The sequence below is a fragment of the Tyto alba genome, unplaced genomic scaffold (genome assembly GCF_018691265.1).
Source record: "Tyto alba isolate M040663 unplaced genomic scaffold, T.alba_DEE_v4.0 Super-Scaffold_38, whole genome shotgun sequence".
NCBI classification, from domain to species: domain Eukaryota; kingdom Metazoa; phylum Chordata; class Aves; order Strigiformes; family Tytonidae; genus Tyto; species Tyto alba.
Genome location: NW_024881313.1, coordinates 14779289 through 14804078, shown reverse-complemented (window position 1 = coordinate 14804078; position 24790 = coordinate 14779289). Strand labels below are relative to the sequence as shown.

Genomic DNA, 24790 nt, shown 5'->3' with positions numbered 1-24790 from the left:
CAGCCATGTGTAGTGTTCCCACACGCCAGAGTAAGTAAAAGCAAAATAACAAAGTAGAGGAATATGTGATTAAAATATAAATCCAATTCTCAGGGTGCTGTATGCAGATATTTAATTACGAGATTATCTGGATAACTGAAGAACAGTAATAGCATCTGTTCTGAATTGCATCAAATGAGTATTAGCTTGTGCTTCTTAAATGTTTAAGAGAGAAGTGTTAAAGAAAAATAGAGAAGACAAGGAAATGTTCTTCTGTCAGACTCTAGGTGAGGAAATCACATGGTTCTTTATAAAAGAATAACTTTTCCCCCCTTGTTTATTGACAAAGAGAATGAACAGTGGTATAGTCTTGTTTAATTGCTCTTTGCATTAAAAATACAGAAAATAATTCTTAATTAGAATTTGCTAATAGTTTCAGGAGTATGTTATTTGTGATGGTCCCTTTGCGTCTTTGGGTCAGGTAGCAAGACAGAGCAAAAAGGAGTTTGTCAGGATCTTTGTACTGCTCCTGTTTGTATGTCAACATTCTTGCCTTCCCTGAGCATCAGTTGCCTATTACCTTTTCTTTGCATTTCATATACAAGCAATTGGGAAGTTCAAGGGCCAGGAAAGCATGATTATGCTTCAGGGGAGACATTCCCTACAAAGAGTTAGAGCTATGCCCTATCGGGGAACCTTTGGGGTAGTTTTGATGCCTTAGCAGGTGATGAACCTTTGGAAGAGCTTCAGAATTTTCCAATTCGATGTGTACCTGTGATTCCTGAATAGAAACAATTTTTTATGCAAGGTTAGTAGGCATTTTCAGGCACTGGGTATTGACCTGATACTGATTGTGTTGAAATGAATTGAAAATGTCTCAGTGACTTGTTTGGAAAGTAGCTCTGAGTGCCTTTAAACTTGCCATGGAGTTAATGAGTTTTCAGGGGGTTGAGCTTGTTTCAGTGTGCTTGCATTAGTACAACAGTACAAGAGTAGTTTGGATGGGGAAAAAGATGATAGTCTGAATCTCTCCTTACACGCTCATTACTATATTGGGACTAGTTTCTGTATTTCACTCAGCTGTTGAGAACCCCAAGGACTGTAAATAGCAGTGATTCAGCAATGTTCAGTCAAATCCCTGATTCTCATTTAATTTTCATATGTACAAAGAAGAGGTGGGCCTGGGATTGCCCCAGTGGAAAATCCATATGGGCTATACAGAATTTTTTAAAATCAGTTGCTTGGTAGTATCACATCTCCCTGAGCCATTGTTTCTTCTCCATTCATTTTATTTCCTTAAAAGATCTGTCTAGATTGGCTAATGAAAAGCCTCATTCATTTTGTTTCAGTGTTTTTTTATACTTTTTGCATGGTAAGCAAAATTAATTGATAAGCAGCAAAAAGGCCACAAACAGATTGCATATCTACGGATTCTTGCCTCCGCCTTTTTTGCATTATAGAAATCTCAAATAGTTAAATACTTAAATCTGTCCTAAATGACAGGAGCTTGTATGTTTTCTTCCTAAATTTCTACTTTCATCAGGTCCACAGCTTTCAAACTCGTAGAACCACAGGATGGTTTGGGTTGGAAGGGATCTTAAAGATCGTCCAGTTCCAACCCCCCTGCCCCGGGCAGGGACACCTTCCCCCAGCCCAGGTTGCTCAAAGCCCCGTCCAACCTGGCCTTGAACCCTTCCAGGGAGGGGGCAGCCACAGCTTCTATGGGCAACCAGTGTCCCACCACCCTCACTGTAAAAAACTTCTTCCCTACGTCCTGTCTAAATCTACCCTCTTTCAATTGAAAACTGTTGCCCTTTGTCCTTTTATTACACGCCCCGGTAAAAAGTGTCTACCTGTCTTTCTTATAAGCCTCCCTTTATTTATTGAAAGGCTGCAATAAGGTCTCCCTGGAGCCTTCTCTTCTCCAGGGCGAACAACCCCAAGACCTTACAGGATCGAGAAAATATGCCAGTGATGCTTACTGTTTGTTAGGGTTGGCTGGTGATATAATTTACCTCATCTCTTAGTGGGTGGAGGAGTAGGGTGAGGAAGCAGTAATAAAAAGAAAAATGATGAGACCACATCTCTTTCAATAGAAGAAAATTAATGAATACGTATTCACGTGTATGTCTTTTTCCTAGAGTTTAGCCCTTGTCTAAATGGGAAATAATGATATAACTGGAATGTCTCTCCCAGTGTGTGCTTACTGATAATATAATGACAACATACATACCAATAACATATATTATGTATAGTAATTGCTATTCTGATAGCTATTAGGTCATAATAACAATATAATAATATATATGAAAATTAACCTCTCTATTCATAAAAATATAAATGGAGGTACACATTGTCAAATACACAAATTCAAAGACTTACTCTGGCATGAATTTATACATGTGTCATTTTACTGCAGAAGTTTTGTAGAGCTGTTTTGTAGAACTGGTGTGCCTCTTCTTTTCGACTTTACTGGCTATATCAGGATTCAAGGATAAAAATACAGTGTTTAGTCTGTTCTCAACTTTCTGTTTTCACTAATTTCCCACATTTGGCTTAAAATATGTCTGTTGAAATGTAAATTTGGGGCACTTAACATAACTTTTCATATTGCAGTGTTAACAATAAGTTTAATACTTTTGTATTAGGCTGCATCCTTTCTGACAGCCATTGTACCCCCCCATATGAAGTTGCTTCTACATACATATCAGTTAAATCCTGCAAAGAGTATGAAGAAAAAATGTGATATTTTATGGTCAATTTACTGTTTTTTTAGTATTTTGAAGATATTTATGCAATGAGGAGACAATACAGACATTTTAATGAATTGCTGAATGTCTTATGAGAGAATTGCTTTTTCAGTGTAGAAAGTACTATCTTAATTTAGAGAAGAAATTGTGTCTTCGGAAAACAAGTATTTTTAATACAGTCTTTTTAATGGATAGCTAAAGGAAACAGTAAATATGTTAATGTAGAATTATTATAATATATAACTGATATTAGGACAATTATAAATGCTTCTTTTAAAATACTACTTTACTGGCATGTTATTGGACAGGTTTTCTTATACATCAGCTGTTAGAGGATGTCTACAAAAATGTTTTAGGTTGGGTTCATTTGCCTTGTCTAGAGGAAGAAAAATCAAAATCAGTTCTTTTCTCATTCATGATGTAAACATGTAATGAAATACAGTAGAATTCTGACCTGTTCAGTTCGGTTTGAGACAGAGGACCAGAAGAGATACGATATATTTTTCATCTGCATTCCTTTCATCCTATAGGAAACTATACTAATATATGTAACTTCTAAATTAGAAATTGATGCTGATCATTTCATTACAGATGCATATGATTATGATACAACATGAAGCTGTGTTAGCACCGAAACTGTTCTTCATAGGTCATGCAGCCAAAATGATGACTAAGTAGGGTGAACACTTACGCCTACCTGCCTTTTGAGATTTAGCTCTCCAGGTAGTCTCATTCACTCACGTGTTCTAAGCACAAACAAAATTTGTTTCAGACATGGTAAGTGTAATGGATTACTTGTATTGCACTGCATGACAAATGCTGCTTTTGAAATATTTTTATTTCGCAGTGTAAAACTTTGACAATCATAAAATGTCGTTTCAGGTTGGCAGAGCTCCTTGGATAATAGCATTAACCTTTTGATGCTTATTTGAGTAAATATAATGGATTTATTTGCCTTCTGTTTAAAGTTGCCCACAAGCGTAAGGTTGATTTTGTTCCTTGGTCGTTAGGGGGGTGAAGCATTCCCTCCTGCTCTGCCTGCGGTCGGCAGCAGGGGCTCGGCTCCTGCCTGCAGGAGAGGTGGGCAGCTGGTGGCTGAGATGGGCTTTTGGGGGAGCATTGCTTTCCTCTCTCTGCTCAGAGCCTGCCAGCCCTTTCCCTCGGCAAGGGATGCTGTGGGTCCTCAGGCGAGTAGAAAAAGAGTATCCTTGGGCTTTGTATGTACTTGAGCTGTGCTTTAGTCAAATCAAGGGTGTTTCTTGCCCCTTCTGTAACCAGTGAATTTTCCTACCTTTTCATGGGTAAGATAGTGCGTAGCACCTTGACTGAATTTTAAGTAATGGGGAATATTGTTAACAAAATATTTCTTTGGGAAATAATACTTATATATTACTTTTCTAAAACTACTTCTTTTTCAAGCTGTACAGTTTTCACCCAGAATACAAAATATGATTGATAACTTTGCAGCTTTGTATCAGGAAATTTCTGTATCTTTCAGTCATTTTGCTCTTAGATAATACTCAGCGTTTCCATCTGCCAGACTTAAGTTAGCTGAAAAACCTACCGTTTTTCAGCTATTTCATTTTTCTTAGAAATAGTTCTAAATCTCACAAAAAAAAAAAAAAAAAAAAAAAACAAAAACCAACCACTGCTGTTTGAAGTTGTGATTTTGTCTTTTGGATTATGAGCGCCATGCAGCAAATTGAGCTGCTACATCCCCTCTGGCCAAAACTGACTTCTGTAGCTGTGATCTTTTCTCTGGTACTGAGCAGTCATGCAGGGTGTACCCTGCACTGTCTACCTTAAGTCTTGCTGTTAGCTGGTAACCCAGGTGTTATTTGTTAGATCTCTCCTCACTGTAATTTGTAGTGTGGTCAGGCAGAGTTTGGATGGCTTATTGGATGTTTCACAGAAGCAGATCGCTGAATTGCTGGGATACCTCGTCCCACCTGAATACCCAAACTGCAGTCAAAAAAGATGTTAAAAATGCAAAGTCATGCTGTAGGGTTTGCAGCACTTAGGGAGACCAATGAAAGAGAACATTTTGCTCTGGAGCAGGTGAAATTTTCTATTTTTATAAAAATAATTTAAGACCCCATTGAAGACAGATGAATGGGACTGAGTCCATGGAGAATGTTGGTATTTCTCATACTTTATTAGTCAGTACTTGCAAGCTGCCAGATTTGAGGCTTCTATCTCTTTCACCAGAATTTGATGTGTATTTTTTTTTTACCTTGTTTTAAGTAATAGATTAGGAAGTAGTGAAGACAACAGTTTACTGTAAAATTATTGCTTGCTTTTACTACCTAGTATCATACTGGGTTTTTTCATAGCCAGTATTTGAGAAGAGCTTTTTCCAGTCTTCCACATTGTTTCTAGCACTTAGGACTGTACCCAGTGGCTGTCTTGGGTGCGTTACACTCACCACTTTGGTTTTACTTGAGAGGGCTTTGTTAATAGGTGTGAGCTCTTGGTTTTGTATCGTGGGATCATCAGAGTTTACTGAACTTCACAAGGGGCTGTAGCCGTTAAGGAGGTGTGGTATTTCCATCGCTCAGTTACACATGGTCTGTTTGGCAGCCTGCATTAAGGGTTGTACACATTAACGACATGTCGTAGGGATGGTAGGCAGAGGATTTATTTCATTGTAGCTGGCATTGGCAAGCTCTTATGGCAGTAGAAGGGCAGCAGTTTGAGGTAGCTTCCATGAGGGAGGGTTAACCTGCATTCAATTATCTTGCACTGCACACAGAGGGATTTTCAACTAGGTGATTATCATGTAGCAGTAGTTTCTTGCTGACTAGTTTCTGGTTCCCTACATAAGTCCCTGGTTAATCAAACAGTTTTTGAAAGGCAAAGCAATAGCTTTGTTCTTACTACTCAGCAGAAGGATTTTTGTCCTAATCTGTTTTGGCAGAAATCAATACAAGGTGTAAAACGATTAAAATTTTGGTAGAACAAAGGAGAATCTTGAATATGAAGAACCACTGCTGTATCTAAAATGCATTTTGTGTATGCATGATGGAACCCATTTTGTTCATCTGGTTTTCAAGCACCTATCTTGGAAAAGCTCAGAAAAGTCTGCTGAGTTAAGAGAATACAAGTTCTTTCCTAAACAGAAACATGATGGCTTTTCCATAAATCTGCCTCTTGTTAGCTAGAAGTCATAACAATTATGGTTGGTATTTTTATTGTGCCTTCTTTATTGAGTTACATTATGACATTTATCAGAAATAAAATTAAGCTTAGGGCATGGAAGACAGTGTATATTCACCATTTGAAAGCTTGAATTTAAGGTAAATTATAACAGTTGCCCTTTTGGCAAGACAGACAGGCTTTTAACCTGAAGGTAGGCAAAGTGAGATTACTTCAATATTGTTTTTATGAGGCCTGCCCAATCAGATAAAGTAATTTTTAAAACTTGAATTGGAGCAATGTCTCATACCTTTCAGGATGAATAGGCAAAAACATGCATGATATGTTCAAGTTGCTTTTAATTCAGAGTACTGTCGGACAATTTTTAGTTAACTGTTGTAAGATTACCAGCTCTCTGCATCATTTCATGTGATAACCACCTACTGTTGATGTTCTGTGTGGTACCAAAATCATTTAACCATTTGTGTTAAAATATCATTTGGAAAGTTAAGTAAAATGATAAATACCCTACACTGTCCAGTGTTGCAGTTTCAATTTAAAACTTGACTGCCTTCTTCTCATCCAGTATTTTGTGCACTGCTCTCCATTTTTATGGTAACCCTGTGCTTTTTGCAATGGGGATGCTCGTGCTTCTGGAGATTTTTGAATTCTAAAGAGGTAAGGTTTCCCTTTTTATGTGAAAAAAAGTGAAGGGAATCCATTTACATTTGCAGAATCCTTCTGTCAAAAGTGAACGTTATTGGTCCAGAACCAGGAGGGGCACCTGCATGGCCTGGGTGTGCCTCTTCTGCCCAGCTTTCTCACCCAAGGGTGAGACTTCTGCGCTCAAGCAGCAAGAATGCGTTCATGCAGCTGCTTTGTATCCGTGGCTAATCCTGTTGGTCTTGAGCAATAAATATGTTTGGATGAATTTTTACCTTCTGGCATGCACCTTTAATGGTTTTACTCTTGAATAATCTGTGAAAACATTTCCTCCCTTCAAGACTAATATGGTTGATAGCATCCTTTTTTTAAACACTGTGGCTTCTATTCGTACAGAAGGAATTCCTACTCAAGGAATAGAAAGGTAAAACTTGAGCTGACTTACAGATGGAACTTGTGGTTATTCAGTTTAGTAGTACAATAGAGAAGGCTTTCTTAAATTGTCATTTCATGTTATTTTCCAGATACTTTATTTGCAAGCAAAAGGTGCTCTTTTGTTAAGTTTTTTCTAGAATCTCAGAGTGTCTAATCAGTAACAGCAAGGTTAAAATTAAAGTTTTCAAGATTAAAGTTTTACCAGCTTGACTGTTTCGATGTCCAACCACATATTTTCCCACACTCCATGTATCTGACTAACTCCCTCATCCAAGACAGTGGTTTTATTCCCTATTGGGTTTTTTAGGGCTAAAAACCAGCCAGGAGTTACTTATGTACCAATTTGTACCAATTGTGCCAACTGGTATACGTATGTACCAATTGTATGTCGTGCAGTTTCCCAGTGAATGTTAATGCTATCACTCATGGTTTTCCTGAGCTCGTACTAACTTTTGTTAGTTATACTAAAGAAGGACTTTCAAAGATTTCTTTAAATTGTTTTCTGTTTTTCTTTATGTTTGATCGACGGAGGGTTGATTAAGAACAGTAGTAATGCCCCAAAAAAAGAAGTCTTTCAGCATTGATGGGTATTCTTGAAACCACAACTATAAAATAGTATTTTAGAAGATGTGTTTCTAAATAACTTGGATGTGTTGGACTACTTTTTTGTCCTGAGGGATTCTTAAAAATAGCTAAGGTTGTATGCGTAAATGTATTCTAGCAAAGATTGGTAAGATTAATTTTCTGTCTTCCTCTGGTTGTTAATTCACAGATCTTAGTTTAAGCAAGAATCACAGCCTTGCCAATTTATTTAGGCAAGGATCACTAGCTGACTTAAAAATACTTGAATGTCAGGTTTTTTTAGAGATTTTGGGGTATGTTCTCTTAATTAATTATATTAGACAGGGAACCATTAAAATCATGATAAGATTATTGAAAAGCTTACTGTATTGGGTTTATAGCCTGTAATACACAGATTATACCCATTTTAATTTGTTGTCTGGAGCACGTCCAGCTTCCACTAAACTGTGTCTGTTTTACTCTTAAAAGAAATGTGCAGCTGTTTGTAACCAGAGTACAGTTACAGTGAGTGACCGCAATACCAGCTGGGTGCTGCACACTTCAGCTGGTGGAATCACTGAACAGCACTCTTGTAGATGCCCCTACTCTGTTCACTACATTGACACAACATATAGAGGTTCTTCTGTAGCTTTTACAGTTCTGTCTCTGCACATGATTAACAGGACTTCCTCCTCCTCCTCTGGAGCAAGTCTAGACAGAAAGCTAAGCCTCAGACTTCAGTTTCCCTCACAAAGGTGGAATGTTTGTTTTGAACTTCAGTTATTTCTGTTTGAAGTAGGTCAAGAAGTTGTGTCTGGAAGACAGAAAGCTCAGAGGACTCAAGTCAGCTATAAAGGTCCATGAGTTTGGTGGCTATGTGTCTGCTTCCATGTTCACCTCCGCTGCTGGTGTGTGGTGGGACAGCAGTGAGCTCACATTTAACTCCACATCTGTCTTCATAAACCACTAACGGATGTGTACAGACATCGTGCACCACCTGCCACTCTGCCCAGATGTAGCCATGCATGCTGGGACTATTAAGGGCATGCAAAGGGAGGTGCTTTGTCAACCTCAGAACAGTAAAGTAAGAAGTTCCTGTGGAAAAAAAAAAAAAAAAAAAAAAGGCATACCAAAAGTCTTTAATTAAAAAAAAAAAGAAACCACAAAACAAAACACCAACAAACAAAACCAAACCAAACCAAACCAACCAACCCAAAATGCACATATATGACTACATCCTCCCCATTTTCCACAGCAGCTAGGATGAAACCATTTTCTTTCTAGAAGAATGAGAGAGCAAAAAGGATGTATTACCCCACTCGTCATTGATTTTGCTCCTGTAGCTTCCTTATTCCTACATGTTGAATGACAGGAGCATGACAGGAGTCAGGACTCTCCTCTCCCATCAGGTGTCAGCAGAGAAGGTTCATGTTCACTCTTCAACATAAGGAGATGGTAACAATGGAACCAACAAAGGTCTACTGTTTTGCTTTTTTTTGAGGCAGAGAATACCAGCCCTGCAAGCAGCATTGCTGAGCCTTACCTCAGTGTCTTCGGCACCCCATGCCACAGCCACGGGAAGCCTGATGAAAGAATGGGGTTTGCCCACAGCCTGGGCTCCACGGAGCTCCACAAACACCTTCTGAGGGTGGACAGCAGTGGGTGCTATGCTTTACGTTTGTTTCTCCAGAATTTCAAAACCATCACAGATTGGTATGTAGGAAACACCTACAAATCTGAATTTATGCAGTAAATTTGGACACAAAGAGTAGAATTGTGTAAGTACTTCATGTGGGAAAAACTCATTGTAGTTTCTGTGCTCATTTAGTTTTTATACAATGAGGTGTAGGGTGAAAATCATAATATAGACTCCCACCTCTTCTTCTTGGGGTTGATGAAGTTACTTTTGTTATTGATTTCAAGGGAGTAATATCAGACTTTTTATCTGATGTAATAGCAAACAATGAAGTTGAAAAATGTCCAAAAATAGTGTTGAATTGAGTCACTTTAAATGTATTTATCATGAATCCCCACTTTGTGGCATTACTGCTGTAGTCTTATCCCAAGCTGACATTATTGATTAATACCAGCTTATCCCCATGATCCTTCTTTCTCTTTGTCTGTTCATTTGGATATACTATGCACACACATTTGTAACCTTCTGTTTCTTGCTCCATTAATGCCATATTTTAGATTGCACTTAGAGCTGATGTGTTTGAACCAGTTATGCAGTCAGACCAGGGAACCCGGGTTCTTGGCTTGTGTTAGAGTTTCTGTTACCCTGCCTACCATATTAGGAGGCATTAGGGACAATAAATTCCTCTGGAAATACAGGCTGATTTTTGAAACATTGGTGTGATTAACTGTAATGTTAATACACTTGCTATGAATGCTTAATGGATAAACATTCTTTTGCTTACTCTGGGCAGTTTTACATCTTACTAGGATGCAATTCATTGTGCTAACCAGTGCGAATGTGAAACTATCATTAGAAAAAATGCAGTCAGCCAAAATGAATTCTGCCTGCAGGTGCAATTAAGGGATTGGTAAGTCTACAATATGAAGTAATTGAGTAGTGATCTGGCGCTGAGAATGCTGCATTGCACTTTCCATTTGAAAGATGTTTACAAAATATAGCAAACCTTTTGCTGTATTACTGAAGCTTTTCTGTTAATCCTCTTAGCCTCTGCCTGTTTGTCCGTTTTTATATACAAGCAATGGCATTAACAGGCTGAACGGCTGGTTTTTGGTGGGAGTGGGTGCAACACTCATACCAAATTAATGCAACACCCCATTAATTGGTCTCTTTTATATCACTACATGGTGATGTTAATGTGAACGTAGCAATGGGCTACCAAAGGCTTTAGATTCCTTAGAATCACAAGCATTTTATTCAATGTAGAAAAATACCTGCTTGTACTAGGAACTAAAAAAATACTCTCTGTAACATGTGCCACCTTAAATTGGGGGATTACATTTACCCTGTACAGAAGGCCGGTTGAAGGGCTGTCTAATATCGAGTGTCATACTTAAGGTTCACTCATAAGCCATGGACTTAAGTAATGAAAAGCCTATGCACTGGCACTCTGCACAGGAAGAGTCTAACACATCTCTGAGTTTTTCTTAATAGAATTTCCCACAGTCATTTTAAACCATGGGACTATCTTTTTTAGTAATCCAATCTCAGATAAAGAATTCATTAAGTAAGAATTTGTCATTTAAAAAAAAAAAAAAAAAGCATTTCTTCATTTAAGATTTTTAGATGAACTTAGTTATTGTGGAAGGTGATGGTGAGACAGCTTTAGAGATTCAGAATGGTTCCCACTATGATCTGGAGTGGAAGTGCATTAGCTTATTGTGCCTTGGTCTGAGGTAAGGCTGTAAAGTCTTCAGGTGTCTGGCACTGGAGATCCTTCTCCCCGGCTCACTCAGTCTTTGCTGCATCTGCAGCAGTGCAGGTAAGATTGCAAATTAGTACCAAATGCAGTAACTGCTAGGAATGAGACAAGGTACATTGGAGAGTCATAAAAAACCTTTGGGGCTGTTGCAACTTTGCGCCTCAAAAAAGCAGAATAGGATTTGTATTGATGTCATAATATTGAGGAAATTGGACACCAAGTCAGACTGTTTCCACCTAACTTTTTCCATCTCTGCCTTAAGTAAAGGGATAGATAACAATGCGTACTATTTATAGGACATTTTAAATATATGTATATTTAATATATATATCTAATATATAAAAGCATGGTATTAATTTTTGTTCATTTTATAAAATATGACATAAATTTGCAATAAAACTGGAGTTGGATGAATTGTCTCTATAATTTATTCAGCAAATATTCTAAGTTAATGCCGGTGATCACTTTTTTGCCCTTTTTTTCCTTTGAATTATTTTCTTACTAGTTCTGACATCTGTAAATGAATAAAAGGAATTGCATATGAAAGTTTGGTTTCGTAGATTCATTTTTAGTGAATATTCAGGTTACACAGTTTATCTCTGCTGAGATTTATTTTTAACAGAATTATGAATGTTTTATGAATAATCAATATTTTGTTTCACATGTTTGCCACGGAACATTTGCAGCATTTTTACTCTGTGTTTGGACATCTTGACTTGTAGGCTGAGAGAGAGTGAGATTGCGGGGAGAAGAAACACTGACGTATTGATTCCTGGTGACATTGCTACTGTATGGCAGTCTGTACTAATTGGTGCCAGAAGCAGCATCTACTTTTGGCCAGCTCATGTGTCACATTCTCGAAGGCAGAAAAAAAATAGCATCCTCAGTTACGATGTAAATTGGCAGCAGTGCAAGAATCTGGAAGAAATACTGCAGCAGATTCAGGAATAAATGTCTAGGGACAGAAATTGCAACTTTGTCTCGTGCTCTCCTATCCATTCGAACTTGTTTAGACACCGGAAGTCCAGACTCGAGGCTGTACTGTATTATAATTAATTTGTCAAACTCAGCTCACTACAGATATTCTCGTTTTCATGCTCATGTTCAAAGATAAGAGAGTTCTTCAGCATGCTAGTTTGTTACCTTGGAAATAGAGGGGCTTGCCAAAAGAGTGTTAAAAGATATCTGCTGTCACATTGGAAATGAATTTTCTTCTTAAATATTCCTGTTGATACTTTAATGATTTTTTGTGTAGCATAGCTATTGATGTGCTCTTGTTGCAACTGCTTCTTCATTCTGCTGGATGGAGACACTCTCAACGTGTAGGCAAATGTTTTTACATTGACCTGTAACAGGAGTGCAGTTATAGTCAGACAAAGCCATTCAGGTTTAAAGGTCAGTACGTGTTAAATTGCTGTACCTAGATCTCTGATCTGTCTAGAATCTGTGAAAGAAGTCTGGCAGGAGAGACTTTCAGAGGAACCCTGAGCTTTATGGGAATCCAATACAGTGGAGCTTGTCTCTTGGCTCTTTTCCCTGTAATTGTCAAGCTGCTGTTATGAAAAATACAAGAAGGAAGAAGGTTTTTTCCTGATTTTAATTCTCTATTTCTAAATTGTGGATTACTGACCAAAAACAAACAGTAAGAAGATTTAAACAATTGCAAAATAAATTTTTCTCAGTAACTTCCAGTAATACTAAATAGAGTTAAAAAAAGTCAAGGTCAGGGCAAATTAATGAATTGCATATGAAGTGTATTTGTGAAGTACACAAAACTTAAAATGTCTTCCTGGGATTCATATATGATCAGTAAGACTCAGGGCAGTTACCTTGCTAGTCCTTTATTCATCCATTATACTGTTGCTTCCAAGCTGCTGCATTACAGAAGGCAACCCACTGCCCAAGAAGATTTAGACCCAAGTCTGCAAAACTCATCGAACAGAATTCAGTGAAAATCATTTAGTGTGTACCACTGATATAAGAGAAGAACAGGACAGTATTGGAATTTCCCATTTGTAATAACGCTTATGACAAAAAAAAAACAAACCAAAACAAAACAAAACCCTCACAGAATTGTAACCAGTCACTATATGCAAAAAAAGCAGGAATATTCAGATATCTTTGTCAACTCCATGTTTCAGCGCACCATGCTGTTTTACTTACTTACTGAAACAAAACTGAGACACAGCAAACCTAATAGCTGTGCAAGTTGCAAATTCCATGTGAGCCATGTTTTGATACCAGTGAATCTTTTCAAGTCTGACTGAAGTGACTCTTTCAGGATAAGCAAGTTGAGTTACTTAGATTGCCTTCCAGCAAAAGGTAAGTCTAATGTTGAGATACTCTACAAAGTTACATGGTGAAAGCATGTAAAGAGAGTTTAATAAAAAAAGAGCAGACAAATATTCTCAAACTTTTGTATTGAAGTAATTCGATATTTTCCAATGAGTGAACTGTTTGGGGTTTTAGGGTTGCCATAGAAAAACAGCTGAAGTTTTTCCAGGTTTGATATAGAGGCCCTCAACAACTTAGAGGCCATAGATTGTTGTCTGTGTAGAAAAGAAAGCAATGATTCATGTCATATCTATTTCTCATGACATGATGTTTCTGGAGTTTCACATGAGTTGGATTGCTGCTCCAAAGGTCAGGCCTGGTCTATGAGGAGTCGTGCCCGTGGGAGGGAGTTTGGTTTCCACTTCTAATTTTTTCATTGTGCACTAGATCAAGATTGTGAACAAGGGCACTAGGTGGTGTATAATGAAGAGTCCTCCGTGTTTATGAGACCATCATTGCATTTCGTATAGCTTCTTAAGTATATAAGTATTAATTTGGTTTCAAAGGAGCTTATCTTGTTCTCAAGGCCCTTAAAAGGTATGAAGAGATGGTGGTGCAAGGGCTATGGTTGCACTTGTTTCCAATGGGCTTTGGACCCTGAATCCACTCTAAATTGATGCAGCATGGGACAGCTCACATTCTGCCACTGCAGAGTTTAATTTAGTCCAAGTTACAGCCTACGAGAAATTCCCTTTCAGCAGGAGTTTGCTGTCACTGAAAGCACTTAGAGTAACTTATTCTTGAACTGCAGAACAGCCTTTCTCTCTCTCCCTGGTTTTGAACTGCTGTTGGCAGTAGTGGTGGGGCAGGCTGCATCCTGGATGGTTTTGTTTGTTAAATGCTTTATTGAAGTATTGTCCCAGTGCTTGTTGCTTTGCAGAGATCTCATGTTCCAAAATCTCTGAAAGAGGACCGTTGCTTGGCAATGGCTTTGAGTGTAATTAGCAAATGACTGGAGATTATCTCTGTCAGGGTAGCCTTAGACTGGGTCAGTGATACAGGCTGTTGTGGAGGAGGGAGGCAGAGGCTTTGAAAAATACACTACATTAAGAAAGCCCAGGTGAAGTCAGAGGGGTATCTGTTCTCCCCGTGAAGGAGGAAGCGGCTCTCCTGGGTCACTGATGGAGTCAAAACGAGACCTGGTATCTGGAGGACAGAAGTTTCTCAGAACTCAACTAGTTTTTGTAAGACTTGAACTGCTGGATTTTTTTTGTTTTTTTCCATATTGGATATTTTAAGAAGGGAAAGAGTCCCTTCATAAAGAGTGAGGAAAACTCACCCTGAGAAAAGAGCATCTTTTATCTCTTCATTGATCCTCCTTAGAGTACCACACACGGTATACGATGTTTTCAGCTGAGTGTTAATTTCCCACTATAAAAATTTTAACTTATCCTCTACTTTACTTATCTGAGTAAAAATTTAATTTACCTTCAAGGATAAAAGTTTTAGATAGCACTAATATGAAAACTTAGTATTTTCAGGAGATCTTAATCACCATTGTATGTAGGATTCACCTGTTATACTAGTAAACAAATAATGATCAGGAAAATTTTTTACATTATTATAAATTACTCTGTAAGAGAAGATATATATTAGCTTTGGTTTTACTCTTCAGTACCAGGGCTTATTTTCACTTGCTAATTATTCTGACCTGTCTTAATTAAGAGTAACAGCATGAAGTTTTCACATGGGGCACACATTTCATTGCCAGCAACATTAGTTGTGTATTTTTCAGCTCTGTAGACAAGTAGTAATGTAACAAACTGTAACAAAACTGTAACAAATTGTAACAAAACTAGTACATCATCAATAAAACAAGTACAAACTGAATAAATAATAATTGTAGAGTAAATAACTTCACTGATTCTAGAAAATTACTTGATGAAAACATGTTTTCAAGAAGTCACACCTGAAACTGAGACAAGTAGCAGACAGACAGGGTAAAAAGCTTATTCGTACACAGAAAATTTAAGATGACAGAGAAAAAGAGAAATCTGCAATGTTGGCCTTCTGCTTGATTTAGGGTGCCAAGAAGGCCACATTTTTATGCCAATATGTCAGTGTTGAGCTACGTAGAATTTAAAATGCTCAGGTAAGGGATCTGTAGTGGAAGAGCAGTTTGATGCACTGCTGTAGATTGGTGCATCCTTCTTGGAAGGACTGGAGCATTTTAGCTGAGTTACTTTCAGTCCCTGCAGCCCCTCAGTGCTGAAACAGTAGGACCTTCTGATTTAACAGCAGTGAACGCAGTGGAGGGGTCAAAGAGAGTGAGCAGGTATGTCCTCTCATCATTGATACCAAGAGATGATCCATCAGTACCAGCGAAGCAATTTCAGTTCCGTGTTTGGGCCTGAAACTGCACTGTAGGGAACATAAGATACTAGTTTCAATGAAATGAGCTTAAGAGTAAGGTCTGCCTGGTTGTTAAACTGCTTATACTGGGAAGCAAAACCACACAGGCCTGATGAATGTTTGTGACTAGTCCCTGCAGTTTAATGCCTGTGTCCCACCAGGCAGTGTGACTGTGGCACGGTTTGGGGTTAGCATCAGTCGGGTGCTTCTGCCCATAGACAGGCCAGGTGCAGGACAGGCTGTGGTGGACGGAGCTGTATGGGTGCAAGCTGAGATGTGTTGGTGCTGCTGCAGGACAGTGATGCTATGTTTTTTTACTAGACAGTGGTCTTCATGACTGTTCCAACAGACAGAAGACTTGATAGCATGTGCTAGTTGCCTAAAACAAGAATATTCAGAAACAGTATTTTCCAGTTTGTATCAACAAATTGAACAGTTTGGTTTTGCATGTCAGCAGTTGCTTCAGGCTCTCTGTTGTATGTCAGAAGAGCTCTCTCTGGGATGGAGAGGTCTAGGGTCCAGATACCTGTAGGATTTCAGAAACTAAAATCTGCTGTACGGTCTTTTTGCAAGTTTCAGGCTGCTTAAAACAGATCTTTCTCTTACAAGAGCTTTCTGAAGGAAACCCCAGGCTTGGTTTTGGTGTTAGACAATCAGTTTCTTTCAGTATTGCAACTGTCAGATTCCCATCTGTGTCTCATCCCTGCAATTGCTTCTTGGGAAGATTTGTCTCCTTGGTGCTTCCCTGCTGAAGCGTTAGTGACAGCTGATGCCCACGCAGGCTTTAGGGGAGTGCGAAGCCAGGAAAGCGGGAGGAAGCCTGTGGTGGCTCCTCCTCACTGACTCACTGCCTTTGACTGACAAAGCGACCACATTGCAGAGAAAAGACTCTAAAAAAGAAGTCACCTATTTCAGACATCGTCAGAGCTTCCTCTCCTCCCTGAAGCTATGCTGTAGTGAGACTTTCAAGCAGAAGGTAATGGGTGGTCAAACTGATTCTTTTCCTCTCATTTAGCTTCTTGAGCACAGCCAGAGGTTATCCTCAGTGCTGTGCCTTCCTCCTGCCCTTACGGGGTACAGTGCAGGAATACTCCTCACAACAGCTTGCTTCAAGTACAACACTGTAGGTCAGTGTCACGTCCATGAACATGCCTGATTCTTCTTACGGCTCTTCCTTAGTTCTCACAGGAGAATTTTTCATCCTTAGTGGAGGAGGCCCAGCAGTCTAGTTTAGTATATTCAAAACATGAGATGATTGTAAAACTGCTCTGAAGAAGCTGGCAGCTACCCTGCAAATGTACCTGTTCCTCCTCACAGAGGGAAGGGAGGTGCTACTGCATGCTGTTCTAGACTTAAAGACTTCTCTAGACTGAGAAAGTACTGCAGGTGTCATCCGCAACTGGTAATATTTTTCTGAATGTCCTACATCCAAATGACTTAGCCACTATGTTTTCTTATTTGGAGTCTTGCTAACAATCACAACAAAACTTGTCTGAAATTCCAGCTGTTACTGTAATTAATAGTAATGCTTGTGATACAAAATACTTATGAATTCCATCTATATCTGCATTAGACAACCTTAGGGTTTTCATCTTCCCAAAGTGAACAGTGTATATGTGGCTGAACAAGCCAAAGGAAATTATTATTACTGTATTTTTAAATAAGGTTGCCAAAGGATGCATCCATAGTGTCAGGTTGGTTGGTTCCCTTTAGTGTTTGAACATTTCTGTTTTCTCCCAGTTTCAGTGCAGGACAAATCTATTCACTTGGAGAAGAAAATGTGTGATAGGAAAAATTAATTTGTGCTCTATGGTCCTTGCTCTTCAACTATGGACACTGTCTGTGCCCAGTTTTTTTCCCTCCACATGAGAGAGTGTTCTGTGACTCTCCTTCAGTGAATATACAGCACACCCTGGAGATGAGTTATAAAAAGATAAAATTATAAAGTAGTTCTGTAAATTTACCTTCCTGCATTGGATGTTTGCACAGTAATGATGTATGGCCAGAAAAAGACCTGATCATTCTCAGAGCTTCTCACCAGGATGTGTGGAGAGATGACCCATTTGGTTGCTGCTGCTGTCTGCAAAGACGGTGTGGAACAAAGGTTCCAAATTTTTAAAGTTTTAAAAATGACACACAAGAAGGCTAATAATACCAATTATCATTCTGATGGAGCTTGTCATACATACTAAAGCAAGAAACATGCACTAAAGCAGTGAGCATTGGCTGTTCCCCTGGGAAGCCACATTCAGTCCCTTTACAGTATGTGGCTGTTGTTTCTGGAACCATGGCTCCATACAAGACCCAGGGAATGCAAGTTCTGGCCTTGGTCTTGCCTTGCTAGCTGTGAAAAAAAAAAAAAAAAAAGAGAGAGGATTTTGGGTCATCCCAAGGCTAATTGCATTGCTTTTTATGCCTGCAGGTGTGACTGAATATCTCTGTTCTCCGTAATGGGACAGAAGGTGCCTCTGACAAGTGTCTTTGTATGTTCTTGACAAGGGACAGTAATGAATGGAAAAGAGAAGGTAGATAGGTTGTTGTGCAGGTTTGAGGAGAGGTTTCAGCAATGTTAACTGTTCACACAAGCAATAACAGTCTCTTTTGCTGGCAGGTGCTATCCTCTGCTCATTGATAACTCTGCATCTGCTAGAGAGTACTTCTGAAGATTAACCAGTAATGTCAAGCTCAGCTTGTTGGTGGCCACCAGCAGCATGTATAGTAATGGCAGTGATGGGTTCAGGAGCACAGGTTGTAATAACCACTCCATGGCGCACCACCACTTTCAAAATGACCTCTATCACACCAGGGTTACAAAGCCTTTACCCTGAATTTTCAGAAATAAGAAAATACTGGGGAAAAGTAGTAATTTATTGGTCTTACATGGCATCATTATGGTGAGGTAGTGGCTGTGATGCCTACTCCCCTCCACAGAAGGGATGCTAGAGGCATGACTTGCTGGCAAACGCTCACTGTAAGTGCTCGTGCCATTTTTTTCAGTGCTGCTTTCCTGTCATGATGATGGTGATCCATCTCACCCAGATGGCTGGGTTGGATCTTAGATGCTGTTTTTGCTTCCTGAACAGAGGCACGAGGAGCAGGCATTATGGCAGCGTAGAAGTAGTGGGTGGAAGTCATGGTTTCATAATTGGTATTACACAGTGATCACCAGCATGTTAGCTGTGGCCCCTGACATGGAATGACCTGGTGTAATCAAGAATTGCACATAAGAGAGACTACTTACGCGTGTGTTAGACTTGAATAACTGAAAGGGTGAAACAGCTACTGCAACAAGGTGCTGTACACCAATACTCAGTTCTTGCATAGTTGTTTCTCTTTGGTGGCCACTAGTCATTGGAGGGGGTGAAAAGCATGGACAGCAAGGCAGTCAGCAGCAGCTGAACCTGGGACCAGGTCTTGTTCCTTAGCACAACTTGCAAAGATGGTATAGGTATATCCAGCGTATACTCAGTATGTTTGGGACTTTCTTAAACACATCAAATGAGAGATTTTTTATATTGCAGAACTTACAGTACGCAACACTAATAACATGGTTCATATGATTCTTCATAATTCATCTCCATACTGACTTCCTTAAAAAAAACAAACAAACAAAACAAAACTGTTGTCACTACCTACTGACAGCAAAATTCTGTAGAGGTTGTTGGTAGTTGAGAACTATGAGAAAATGCCCCAATGTATAAAACTTTCCCTTTTTCCAAGAATAATCACTTTCCATCTTTCTGGTCTTACTCATAAAATGAAGTATTAGAACAAAAATGTGTGGGGTTTTTCTGAATTAGAGTCTGCAACATATTTTTATAGTTAGTGACATGTCTTTTCTAAATTGTGCTCTGTCACTGCTCTCTGAAAGAGAAGCAAGTAGTCCTGTATGTGTGTGTATGACTTCCCTGAGGGTGCCACCCAGGGTGCCAAACAATAATACCCACTTCTTTGACTATACAGTTTTATTTCCATTGCTGGATTACAAGTGCTGTTGTAAATCCTACTAAACATCACAGGTGAATTCCATGGATATTTATTTTTTTACTAAATACTTGGAGAGGTACAACCGGAGATTAAGATGATGTATTGGATTTTCCTTAAAAAGAGCTTTCTTTAAGTAATGCCTCAGTAGACTTTATTGTAGTGGGTACTTCACAAGTGTGATGGCAAAACCAAATCTGTTAAATCACAGGGAATGGGAAAATTCCTATGAGTATGAAATCCCCCGCACACTCTAGGAAACACAGAAGCAACAGACGTGGTGAAGTAGGTCTACTTAAGTTAAGCACACTTTGCGGAAAAAAGTTGTAACTGTTTATTTTATTTTTAGCAAAGTAAAATTTTGAGTGGCAGTTCTCATGACTGTACTGAGCAAGCAGTTTGTTATTATGGGGGATAGATTATTTCAGAAAGAAAGAAAATTTCCAAGGACAAATTTTATTTTCTTCATTTTAACACCCGGAGATTCATTTAATAGAATCAGTCAATCATTAAATGTGATTGTGCAAATGGAGGTAAATGACATACAAGAATGTCCTCCTTTTTCCCCTAATCAAAACATGTGTTGAAGACAGTGGGCAAGATGATATGACCAGTGTACAAAAGGCAGTGAGTTAATGCCAGGTAGGAAACATTTACCTTGATGCTATCAGTGATCCCACAGTCTCAGATTGAATGCTTAGGTAAGATACTAGTTAAGAGTGGAATGATATATTTGGGGACATAATAATAACTGTATTCACCACCAAAAGTATCTTTAGTTCCCTTCACGTGTGAATCTAAATATTCCAAAACAGTGAGCAGGATGCAAGAAGCATTCTTTTCTATCTAATGTGGTTCAAGAAAGATCATCCCAAACAAGAACTCAGTGTATGATTTGGTGCTTTGAAAGATTATCCTGAAGCATATCCAGTCACTTTGCAACAAATCTGAAACTGCTGCCACAATATACTAGTGCCAGTCATTGAACAAAAAGGAAAGAATGGGATGACTTAGCATGATGAAAAGGAATCCAGAAATAAATATACTAATTTTGTGATATTATTTTTCCCTATACCTCACGCTCTTCTATTCTTTGTCTTCAGCAAGCAATATTTGTCTCTCTTGCCATCCTTGAACAACTAGTGACTGTATCTCCATTCTTCTTGATAACAACCATCTCTGTTCCACATTTGAAACATAGGTGTCTCTTGTTATGTCGATAAATGAGACAATCCAAGCTAAACTCACAGCAGTTGTTTTTTAACCTGCCCTTGCTTGCATAGCTGCTGCATTTCAGACCTAAAGGTTGGTGGTCAAACCTTAGTTCAGTAATATATTTGTTGGCTCTAGCTCTACTGATTGATCCTTATTTTGGTTGATGTCAGCATGAATGAGATTGGGTTTGGATATGAAACCCTTAGTTCATAGTCATCTTTGAGAGCAAAGCGCAGGAAAGGGGAGCTGCCGGGGTGGGTCGAGTCGCTGCTCCTGAGTGGGCTCTTCTGACTGGATTGATCTGTTCTTGTGTCAGGGTAGAGATGGCTGCTGTGAGTTGTACATCTCAATCAAAAAATAAATGGGATGGCCTTCTGTACCGTAGCTGCTTCTTTTTCAGTACATACAGGCCAGCATCGTTAGATCTGGGGGTTGTTTTCCAGATTGATTTGGCCTACATAGAAAACCATGTTCATCATTCTTCCTGTTTTCAAGTGTTTTGAGAAGCAGCAGGCAGAGGTATGTAACATGAAGAAGGCTTTATCTTGTGTAAAAGAGGTCTGTCAAAGACAGGGAGTAACAAAAGACTTTTCAGAACTCCCCTGTCAGGCTGTTAAGCAGGTATGGACACCTTCTGTTTTGTCTTCCATTTTAACTGGGAGTTCAAACACCCAGTGGGGTTAACAGCAAGAGCAGAAATAAATACATTGTTCAGAGTCTTTACAAAATACCCAATGCAGATGCAGTTGCTGTCTCACAAACAGAAGCTGAGGGGAGCTGAAGGTGATCCCTTACATTTTGAAGGGGTTGCCTGTTTGCACAGTTTCTCCATTTGTGTGTTGCGTGGCCAGAACTTGCACATAGATTATTCAGGTTAATTTAGACCAAGTAAATTGTTAAATTTCTTTACGCTTATTTCTGCATTAGTCTTTTGTTCAATCTTATACATACTAAAGCAGCATAAAATGTTCAGCAGCATTGGACAGTGTTTAGTACATGACTTATTTTACTCAGCTTTTGGATATATTTATGAAGGCTTCTTAGGAACATGATTTAGTTAAACAGCCTTTTTCTTGCATCAATATCACTAAAAATCAATGTGAGATAGGAGGTTTGTGGATTCTTGTAAAGCGTTTATCATCTTTGTCTTCTTGGAAGAAGCAATTGATTGTTTCACATTGATGTGAAGTACAGGAGTTAAAATTTTCACAGAGTGACTAGCGTCTTTTCTTTTTCAACCACAACTTTACATAAAGCTGGGAGGTTTTTTGCAGTAGCTTTACAGTAGCCATAACACAGTTACTATACTGACGATAGTATTGAACAGTATTTTTGTATTGCAATTTTAGTGTATTTACTATTTAAAAGAAACTAATCTGCACTAAACAGCTTTTTGGCCAGGCAGAGCCTCAGGTGAAAATGAGCTCAGCTCCTGGCACTGCGCTGGCACACTTGCTCCAGGGGCAGTGGCTAAGGAGCCCCCGAGCGAGGCTGTAAGAGAGCAGGCTTCTGAAGATCTGAGTGTACGTGTAGCAACATAGCATGATGCAGTGTTTTATATTGTAAGAGGAACAGTCATACAGAAAAACATGGCTGCATAATTCTATCTTGTATAGGGTGCCTGTAGAAGAGAAAGAGGAGATATGGGAAATTGTTTTCCTTTATTTGAAGTAATGAACATGATATATGCATGGAACTGAAGTTTGGTAAAATTATTGCCACTAATAATGCATATTTTTTCATTATTGCCAAATATGGACAGTTAAGTGAGTTAGGCTGGCAAACTTTCACCTCTAAAATATGAAAATACGCTTTCCTGGCTGTTTGAATTTACTGAACATCTGAAAAATCTCTGATTGGTGACCATGTTCATGTAGAAAGTATGATAGAAAGTAGTGTAAATAATATTACCAGGTTAATGCAGTCAATGTTAAATTACTGCTTTAACACTGAAATAAAGCTGTAAACCTGGTTTCCTTAAAAAATACCCATGGCTGTGTATATCACCCTCCTAATATTAAGTTAATACATAATATGGAGTGTAATCTCTAATGGTATCCATAGGTGGCATAAATCTAGATTAGTAATCTTCAGGTCTATCTTTGGTTAGATGAAAGCAAACTGGAACTTCATTATGAACAGGGACTGAAACAGAGATTGTATACAGATCAAAATTTCAATGTATTTTGCTTTGTCATATCTGTGAGTCTTTACTAATAGTTCATTCTTAGTAAGTTGAATCATATGTTTTAAAAATTGAAAAGTATAGGTCAATTTAGTCATTCAAGATCACCTTCTGCATTTATAATCACAAACAATACAAATCATTTATGCTCAATTGACTTTTGCAACCCTACTTGTGCTTTATTTGAGTGAAAAAGCACAAATTTAAAAATCTGAAATTTGAATGAACAGGAGAAATTTGTCATATAAAAGCCTTTTCACTCTCTGCAACATCACAGGACAAAATCAGTAGCTATTCTCATGAGTTGACAGTCATTCTGGAGTAGATAGTTCAGTGATTTTTGATTTGTTTCCACAGGTTTTCAATACATACTCTAATGAAGACTATGACAGGAGAAATGATGAAGTTGACCCAGTGGCTGCATCTGCTGAATATGAACTCGAGAAGCGTGTGGAAAAGCTGGAGCTCTTCCCAGTTGAACTAGAAAAAGGTATGGAGTTCTGTGTGCCATTTCCAGTTTGTGTGACTCAGATCTACAAGTCTGAGGAAGTCCACACATGCCTACAGAGTCTGTCTTGGATTTCCATTAATCTGTTGTAGTCACAGTGACTTTTTAGATTTCAAGAACTGTTCAGTTCAGAGATACGCCATTCTTTATTTCTCTAAGGGAATTGGTTTGTGTCACTCCATTAACACATGATTTTACAGTGTTTGATGCAATGTTTTCATTCACCATTAGAAGAGCAAAATCCTGATTGTCGTTCTGAGCTCCTCATAAGGGTGAAGGTGATACAACAATGAAGGTGGTATTTTTTGTCTATAATTAAAATGGTAGACTAATAAAAGTTTTTAAAAGGAAGCAAATGGATATTAATGTTACTGACATGGAAAAACAGGAGGAACCAAATCATAAATGTTTTATCTACCAAATAACTATACAAAGAAAATATAAGAAGTTTCTGCTTTTGCTTGCCTTTTTCACAGATGAAGATGGACTTGGCATAAGCATTATTGGAATGGGAGTCGGAGCAGATGCAGGCCTTGAAAAACTGGGAATATTTGTCAAAACAGTAACAGAAGGTGGGGCAGCAGAAAGAGATGGCAGGTAAACTAGACTCAGTAGTTGGACATTTTTCCAGCAATAGTTATTATGAATTGCAGTTTTCATAGGAAAGAGTTGTTCACTTAATATGTGTTATGATAACTCAAAGTTTTAAAATTCAGAGACTTCACTGGTAGGGTTCAAAATCCTTGATATGGTTATGATAAGACACCAGTTTGGTGCACCGAGTTTAAGCTGTTTAAAGAGAACAGATTTGCCAAAGATGTGTGTTAGTGACTACTGAAAACCCAGATGCTTTAGCATGAGTAAAGCTGGAGATTCCAAACTGTGTACCACTTTTGAGGGTAGTTTAGTTTTTAAAGGTGTTCAGCTCACACATGTTCTTTTGGCTTCAAACCAGCCTTAAACAATCAGTACTTATGAAAAAGAGTTCTGATCAACATTGGATTAGGAAAATAATTAGTGTATATGACTGCTTAAACTCATTAAATACATCTCTTTTCAAGTTTACTAACACAGGCTGTTACTTTGTATTTCTTACTCTGCTCCAAAGTTCAGTTTTCACCCTACAGCACTGAAACTACATTAATCAATTGGAATAGGAAGCAATGCTATAAATCTTGCCCACTAAAGAAACGGTGTTTGTAGTCTTACACAATGCTCACATAAAACCCGGTTGCTTCTAGAATTGCTTACTTGGTATGTGCAGTTCACAGAATTCCTTTTGAACATACAA

General features: G+C 38.5%; 1 protein-coding gene across 5 annotated transcripts in view; it reads left to right on the top strand.

The window, feature by feature from the left end:
* Window positions 1-24790, top strand: part of PPP1R9A (protein phosphatase 1 regulatory subunit 9A) — a 150357-nt gene that overhangs the window by 59511 nt on the left and 66056 nt on the right. For all 5 annotated transcript variants that reach the window (XM_042801701.1, XM_042801704.1, XM_042801703.1 and 2 more), the window contains exons 3-4: window positions 23349-23481; window positions 23976-24096. In XM_042801701.1, coding sequence (XP_042657635.1) covers window positions 23349-23481; window positions 23976-24096 — 254 coding nt within the window. The remainder of the gene's footprint in view (window positions 1-23348; window positions 23482-23975; window positions 24097-24790) is intronic.